Source organism: Kryptolebias marmoratus, linkage group LG23 (genome assembly GCF_001649575.2).
Source record: "Kryptolebias marmoratus isolate JLee-2015 linkage group LG23, ASM164957v2, whole genome shotgun sequence".
NCBI classification, from domain to species: domain Eukaryota; kingdom Metazoa; phylum Chordata; class Actinopteri; order Cyprinodontiformes; family Rivulidae; genus Kryptolebias; species Kryptolebias marmoratus.
The window spans coordinates 4951014-4959300 of NC_051452.1; the positions used below are offsets into that span (position 1 = coordinate 4951014).

An 8287-nucleotide genomic window follows, 5' to 3' on the forward strand; every position below is an offset into this window, starting at 1 on the left:
TTAGCAGAGTACCCTCGTACCTGAGACCAGAACCAGATCACATTATTACTAACCCAACTCACCATCTGAAGGTCTGTTGGCCTCCTTGAGCTCCTCGACTCTCCTCTGGGCTCCTCCCATTCCTTGCTCCTCCTCTTCTTCGTCTGGTTCCTTTATCAGGAGGTCTGGCAGGGACAGCTCCCCCCGCAGGCCGTCAGAGGACAGGACGCTGTCCACTGACAGGGAGAACCTGCTCTGACCAATCAGAGAGCAGCAGCCTTCAGCGTCACTTGTCTCTTGATCGCACACTTTCATCACCCTCAGCCTCTCACTTCTGTCTTTTTTCACATCTCGATCATCTTCTGATGAGGATGAGGATGAAGATGATGATGATGAGGATGATGATGATGAGGGAGAAGGTTCCATTTTTGATGACATCATCAGCAGCTGCCTGCCCAACCTCCTCTTCCTCCTCTTCTTTGCTTTGCCTTTTTTGTTAGATGAATTCATCATCATCATCATAACTTTTGTCTGTTTACCTTCTTCTCCCACTCTTTCCTGCTCATCTTCCTCTTCATCTTCAGCCAACGAGGACCTCATCATCCTTCTGTGATGCGTTTTCTTCTCAGCCTGAAGTTTGGTCTCAATAATCTTACCACAACAATAATCTGGTACCACAGCCTGGGTTGCTCCGGTCCTGGTGGAAGTAGTTTTAGGGACTTGTGAAGGATCCATCCATGTGATCCCTGACTGGTCATGGGTTCCACAGATCTTCATGTTCTCTAAGGTACTGCAGGTTTCTTCAGAAGTGATTCTGGTCTTTGTGTTGGTCAGAGTTTCTGAGGCGTCACTGGTCCTCATAGTGGTTTGGGTTTGTAAAATACTGGTCCTTGTGGACCCTTTCAGACCTCCTCCAGTGGTTTTAGAAGCACAGAGTGGTTTCAATGTTTTGGGGGAGGTGATGGAGAGATCTGGCTTCTTGTGTAAAATCTGTGGCTTCTGCCGCTGAGAGGAACTGGCAGGTGAGTGGGCACTGGTCATTGAACTTCCAGGTGTTGCTGATTGGACACAGGTGCTCGATAAGTGCTTTGGTAATGGTTCACTTTTAGTCAAATGTGTGAGGAAAGGTGTGTCCAGGGTCTCAGCGGGAAGCTGTGACTGGCTGTTAAACCCAAGAGAAGAATCTGTGTTTCGTCCAGGGCTTTTTGAACCACCTGGTTCTCGTCTGGCCTTGGGAGACGCCATGAGACCCAGAAGACAAAGATCAGGCTTCTTTGGTGGAACCGGTTTTTCTGGGGAGTGCAACCTCCTTGGGCTCCTTGAGTAGAAGTCCTTGCTGTTATATTTCACATCAACAATTGTTGGATCTCCATTAGCTACACTTGGACTCTGTATTTGTGATTTATTCTTTTCATCTTTCTCATCTTCTGTTTTGCTTTCTAAGAATCTCGACCTGTTCTCGCTCAGTCTGTCTGCAGCCTTTGTTGCCTCAGTTTCTTTAGGGAATCGTTCCATAGAAAGAGCCTGGATATCGGTGTTAAATTTACATTTGTCAGCATCATGGCACATTTTTGTCCAAGGATTCTCAGGACTGGAGGCTTGAACGTTTGCCAGAGTGAGATACATGTCTGAATCCTGGGCGGTTTGTGATGTTTCTTTGTTAAGCTGAGGACCATGGTCTTCCTGGTTGGCTGAGCTGCCTTGTGGTCTTTGAAGAGTAGCGTCACTTGACTCGTTATTTGCACTGCCACTCTCATTTTCAGTTTGGTTGTAATTGAGTTCCTGCTGTTTTATTTCAGTACTGACTGGGCTTTGAGAGTTAGCCATAAATGCACTTGCTTCCCTGCCAGGTAGAGTACAGACAGCATGTTCTTCTTCTGGTTCTGATAGCTTAGCATCAGTGTTCAGGCAATCAACAATAACTTTATCCAACACGGTGCAGTCAAGTTGGGCATCTTCACATTGGTTAGCATCATTTCCTGAAACGCTAACTTGGGTATGAAGTGTAGCCTCCGTGGCGTTCCCGTTGGTCTGCAGGACTTCCTGGTTCTTAACGGAGCGAAGCTTGACACGCTGTAAAGCCTGAGCAGTGATCAGCTGGCAGGGAGGCCTTGGAGACATGCCAGGGCTTGATGGGAGGAAGAAAAAGGTTGAGGGTTTGGAGAGAGAAGGCAGAGGAGGAAAAGGAGGTGGTGAAGGAGGAAGGTCGGGTATGTCTGGGAGTTCGGAAGATGAGGAAGTTGGTGGGGAAGTTCTGAGTGGATTTAAAGAAGTCGGCACTGCGGAAACCAGAGCTTGGTGGGATCTCCAGTTCACAGCATAGGAGTAGGGAGGAGGAGGAGGTCGGACAGAAGGAGGTAAAGGAGGAGGCATGGGGAGGGATAAAAGAAGAGTAGACAAAAAAGGAGGAAAAGGTGGTTTGTTAGAAGGCAAAGGAGCAGGGAGGCAGAATTCAGGAAGAGGAGGAGCAGGAGGAGGTGTGGGGGAAAATGAAAAGCCAGACTCTGGAAGAGGAGGTGGAGGAGGTGGAGGAGGATTAGAGATGACTGATGAAGGAGTAGAAAGGCAGAGCTCAGAAAGAGGAGTAGCAGACTGTGGCAGGGGAGGAGGAGGAGGACGACGACGATTAGTAGTAGAGAGGGAGAACTCAGGTAGGGGAGGAGCAGATTGTGGAAGAGGAGGAGGGGGAGGTGGAGGAGGATTAGGGGGATGCCTGGCTAAAGAGTCAGAAGAGGTGTAGGAAGAAAGGGAGGAGGTGGAGGAAAATGAGGACGAGAGGGAGGAGAGGAGTGACGACTTCCTCTGGGGGACAGGTGGTTTCGGCCTCCATTCACCATGAGACCTAGTCCGAGGAAGGGAGGAGGCAGCAGGAAACAAGGGGAGCGAAGAGGAACATGAGGTGAAAAAGGGGGAGGTTGGAGGGAGGGAAAAGGCTCCAGGACTTGCTGCAAGCGGGGAGGACGGGTTGAGGGGGGAGGACAATGGAGTGCCAGGAGTGGGTGTGTTAGACTGGCTGGAGTAACCGCTGGATGGAGACGCAAGGCGCTGGAGCCCGGCCGCAGAGGAGTCCGGCGTGGGCTGGTTCAGAGGAAGTTTCAGCTCCTCAGCCCTTGAACCTGGAGATCCAGGCTCGAGCACAAGGCAGCGGTCAGGACTCGACGGGTCGGTGTTGGAGGTGGTGGAGTCAGTACAGGTTCCGGTTTGGGAGTTTGGGCTTAAAGGTTCAAAGGTTGTCACTGATCCACAGTTCAAACCACTCTGCCGCCTTCTGGTGTTGCTGCGGGGCACCCAGGGGTCACAGAAGGCCTGGGGAGATGAGGTGGGTGACTGTAAGGTGGTGTGATCTACACGAGGACTGCGGTCAAGACGAGGACTTGTTGAAGAGCGGGAGGCTTTGCTGTGACCTGGACGGCGCCTCAGAGAATCCGAACGCATCGGTGGAGGAGGGGGGCACTTGGACCTCCGTAGGGAGATGCTGCGGGTGATGGTGCGGGAGTAGAATGAGGAAGTACTGGACTTCCTTTTCTCTTGTTTAAGCAAAGGAGAAGATGGTATGTTCTCCGAACAAAGGGAGCTGTTATCAGCACAGGACGGGGTGGAGCGACCAGAAGAGAGCAGGGGGTCACAGTTCCAGCCTTCCTCCGAGGCGCCTCCTGGGTCCGGGGCGATGCCGCTGTGGATGCTGGAGCTGGGGGAAAGAGGCCTGTAGCTCCAACTCTCCCCACTGATGGAGTCACCATCGTTCTGCCCAGAGGTGGTTCGGTCTTCCAGAGCTTGGTAACTAAACTGAGACACAGAATCCGCGATGGAGGAGGAGGAGAGGTAATGGGAGGAAGAGGGAGCTTCATCATAGGGGCTATTGTTGGGAGACCATTCAGGCTGCAGGTGACTTGGGGTGTCAGGGATGGAGGAGCTGACAGGGGAAGAAGGAAAACAAGAGGAGGAGGAAGAGGAAGGAGACTGGGGTACCACATTGGCACCCGGCTCAAAGGGCAGAGGACTGCTTGGGAAACCCTGTAGATCCTGTGATTGAAGAGATAAAACTTACTGTTGGTTTCAGGTAATTCAATAAAACATTTATTTTGTCTGAACTGACCTGGCTGTAAGATGAGGAGGCGCTGAGCGTCCTGTAGGAGGCGCTGTTACAGCTGACCTCAGAGCTCAGAGAGGAGCTGGTGGCCAAACGAGGGAGACGGTGGAGCTCAGAGGGGTGGCAGGAGGTGACGCGGGGGGAGGTGGTAAGGGAGGCCATGAGGCTGGACATGCCCTCTCCTCTTGGTGCTCGGATCCTCCTCGTGAAGAGAAGCTCCTCCTTTTCAATTTTTTCCTTTTCCTCTACATCGACCTCCATGTTCTTGTGTCGATCTGAGGGGAGGGCAGGTCGGCCCACTGTGGAGAACTGACCGGGAAGATCTCCAGAGACCGAGGGCTTTGGGAGAACATCATCCTGTATCTCAGAGACCGTCTTACGGCGGCTCAGTTTACGAGGTCGTCGGGTTAATGAGTCTGTATTAGACAGGCTTCTCCGAAAACTGGCCTGTCGATCAAAACTCTCCCCTTAAACAAGAACAAATATGAAAAAAAGAAAACATCAGAAAGCAGGTCCTTATGAATCCTGTTGACTCTTCATTTTAAAACTGGGCTCAGTCTTTCATATACAGTATAATCTGACTGAAACGTCTAACACAAATATGTGTTTTTATGAATTCATAAGCAAAAATAACATTTATTTTAAGGAAGAGAAGTGTCAGAATTATGTTACTAGTCTTGCACCATGTTAATGTAGTTGTACCATAAAAAAAGACACAGAGTTAATGCAGTAGAGGCTGGTTAATCTGGTAAATCTTTGCTGATTCTCCCTGGATTTATGTCAGAGTAAGAGTCAGGTTTCATCATATGAAGCTGCACCTGTTACATTGATAGGAACGATATCAGCTGCGACTGCATCCGCCTGCCGCCTCATCCTCTCCTCTGGTGTTGGAAGCCGATGGAAAGGCTCCATCTCCACATCGACAGCCGAGTCGCTGGCTGACGCCAGCTCGTCCCAGCCGGAGGTCGGACCGACCGGGTTCAGGACCAGAGGGGTCATAGGTCGCATGTTTAGGAAAAACCTCTCATCCTCATCTGAAGATGTTGAACTCTGACAAACAATAAGCTTTAAATTACATTTTGGTTTAAGCAGAAGCAGCTTAAATTCAACTGTTGGGGAATCTAATGTTAAAACATCTGGTTAGGTGGGATCTGCAGACTACTTCAGCACCAATCGATCCAGTCTAATCTACTGTGGAGGTCGGTCCATGTTTACCTTTCTCCTCCAAAGTGAAAACTTGAAACAAACTGAAAAGCAAGACTGGGAGAGAAAGTCCAAGACTCTGCACCTCTAAGAGAGGAGAAGTGTGAGGGAAGAATAAACAAGTATGAGAAAGATGAGATTTATGGAAACGGCTTAACGGTAAAATAACAGTGTCAGTACATCCGTTTTACCAGCAGGTGGAGTAAAAGTCAACGATGTTCCACAGTTACAGAGTAAAACAGAAACTAAACCAAAACAGGTCCAAACACATGGAGCTAAAAGATAATAGTCTGTGTCAAAGGTGGCTCAGACTGAAACTAGAGACTGAAAAACAAATTCAGAGCCAAGTTTGTTACTGAAAACAAGATCACACTTCTCATTTAAGAAGTGGGATCAATTTTATGATTTATGGCTGATTTTATGATTATGATTGTATTTCATCACCTGTTTCAGCTGCAGTCGGTTCTCTAATAAGACAAGAGGTTAAAAAGCTACCAACAACAAAATAATTAATCCCGAGTCCAGGAAGAAATAAAGATCTGGTTTGAAATCAGTTATAACCCTTTTTGATAAAAGGTCAATTAGGAGACATGACACAGCAACAAAAAGACAAAATGACCACAAATATAAACTATAAATAGATAGAAAATGATTGTTAAAACACACATTAAACAAATGCAAAATGATTCTAAGTCACATAAATGCAAAAATAGAAAAAAAAACTTGCAGCAAAAGATAAAGAATAAAAGCAAAGAAACAGAAACTAAAGATACTGAAAACATAAAGTATTAACCCAAAAACATATTTCAAACACATAATGACAATATTAATGATAATAAAAACGAGAAGTGAAAGTGTTTTGGTGATTTAAAGGAACAGTTATGGTTCAGTAGAAATAATCCCTCCAGATTAAAAGCACAGATAACTCTGACAGCAGCTCAATTATCCCCTCCTGACTCTCTGATGGCTGTTTTAGCTGCAGTCTGTTCACTCATAAATATTCAGGAGCCACCAACAGAACCGCAACATGATTGTTCCTCACCATCTTTCTGCTGTGGGCCCGCCACCCTCGCTGTTTTCTGCCCTCTGATTGGTCGAGGCCGGAGAATGGAGAGAAGGTGGGGCTGGGTGGGCGGGGCTGAGAGCAGCCTTGCTGAGTCAGCCCGTTACATGCTACAGACATACAAAGAGGAGAGTCTTACAGCTGGGTAAAGGGAAGTTTGGACAGAAAACTAAGACCGCATGAAGACTCAGCTGCAGTGAATCAATAAATCAATCATTATCGCTTCTTGATCAGTAAATCCAGTGAAGATTCAGACATGAAAGCAGCAGCTTTGTCCTCAGAGCAGCTGCAGCGATGCAGTCTGCAGCAGAATGTGCTGCATGCAGACCCCTGCAGCCCACTGCAGTCCACCTGCAGCATTCATTATCCAGGTGATTACAGCTAAAAATATATGCATATTTAAACATCACAGATGCTAGAACAGCAGCAGAACGGGTAAACACACCAATTAATTCATCTTTTCTTCTGCACAAAAACACAGGAGATTACAGAACGGTGCTTAAGGCTTGGTTCAGGATTTATTTCCTGAGATTTTCCTTCCAAGCAGCCAGACGTTATAATCTCTTACAGTGATCCTGATCGATCGCTCTGCAGGCTTTCTGAAGGGCTTTTTGCTTTCAAAATGTCCTGCTTTTCCTCTCAGTTTCATTTTAGTTTTGTTTGTTTGTTAAGCCACTGAACTCGGACATGAAAACTGAAGGTATGAAGCAGCGTTTAGTTGTCACCCAACAGACAATCTGTCACAATCTGTAAACCGTTTATTAATAAAGGATGATTATGGCAGACACTTTTATCCAACAAGTCAGTTTTGTTTCCTTTGTGCATGTGTTCATTATTAATGCCCACCACCATAAAAGGCAGGTGATCATGTAACTGCTTGTGTCTGTAAGTTAGATTTTAATGAAAGTAATGATTTATGTACAGCTGATTTCATTCTTGAGACAATCCAAATCAAGATGGCCACCACAGATAATTGACCTGAACACAAAAATGGTTTTAATTCAGTCAGTTTTATGGATATTGAGCGAGTTGAAAACCCTGACATGGAAGGCGGCGGGCGATATGCATTCCTAAGGAAATGTTAAAGATGGACCATCATCTTAAAGTGTTGTCCATCCTTTGTTTTACTTGTAGACTATGACTGGAAACACAGCCAGGAACCAACACTGAGTTATGATTTAATGTTTAGTTTAAATGTTTTCCTCGGTTTAAATTTGTCCACAAACCAGAACAGAATTTCCAGAAGAGGTAATTAAACTCACGTCTTCCGTTTGTGAAATTTGCCGTTTCGTGGATCATATGAAATGTTTGTAGATAAATGTGTCAGCAGATCTGCGTGCAGCTGAACTGAATGAATGTGTTGCACGTGTTTCTGCTGGATCCTGCCAGCCGTCCCACCTCGCAGGTCATCGGCGCTGCCCGATCGTCTTTTCCCAGGAATGAAGCGCAGTCCATGCTGAGGCTTCTGTGTGGTGTAGTGAACAGACCATTTACTGTCCCCGTCCCCTGCAGCACAGGGAAAAAACAGAACGAGAGGGGGCTTTCAGTGTTTAATCTTGTTTCAGCAAATTCATTCACACTGAGGGGAGCAGTGATGATCGAAGTTGCAGCTCTAAGCACTCCTGAAGGTGACCTCGGTTCTCTGCTTCCAGCTTTTAATGGGAAGAAACAGCAGCTTGACTTCCTGGGGAATTCAGAGGACAGATGCATGGACAGATGTGACAATTAACTTTCAATTTTCTGCAATTCTGATCAGAGATATTAGCGCAAAACAAAAAGCTCTTACGGATTTTGACAGATTTCCTCTCATTTTACTCTGATAGTTTTGGTTTTACAGACAAATTAACCACCAGAGGAGCCTCAATTAAAGGAGAAGCACAAAGTTAAACACATTTATAAAAAATGAGCCAAGAAAAAGTTTCTGGGCTTCTTGAAAATAAAACAGTCTCTGT

At 46.6% G+C, this 8287-nt stretch overlaps 1 protein-coding gene across 5 annotated transcripts in view; it reads right to left on the minus strand.

The window, feature by feature from the left end:
* The window catches only part of nhsl1a (NHS-like 1a), a 52898-nt gene that overhangs the window by 3526 nt on the left and 41085 nt on the right, over positions 1 to 8287 (minus strand). For 4 of the 5 annotated variants that reach the window (XM_017434553.3, XM_017434555.3, XM_017434558.3 and 1 more), the window contains exons 2-7: positions 7734 to 7841; positions 6315 to 6445; positions 5285 to 5359; positions 4888 to 5119; positions 4076 to 4536; positions 63 to 4002 (exon numbers count right to left, since the gene is read on the minus strand). In XM_017434553.3, coding sequence (XP_017290042.1) covers positions 63 to 4002; positions 4076 to 4536; positions 4888 to 5119; positions 5285 to 5359; positions 6315 to 6445; positions 7734 to 7841 — 4947 coding nt within the window. The remainder of the gene's footprint in view (positions 1 to 62; positions 4003 to 4075; positions 4537 to 4887; positions 5120 to 5284; positions 5360 to 6314; positions 6446 to 7733; positions 7842 to 8287) is intronic. The other variant, XM_017434554.3, reaches the window with a different exon arrangement.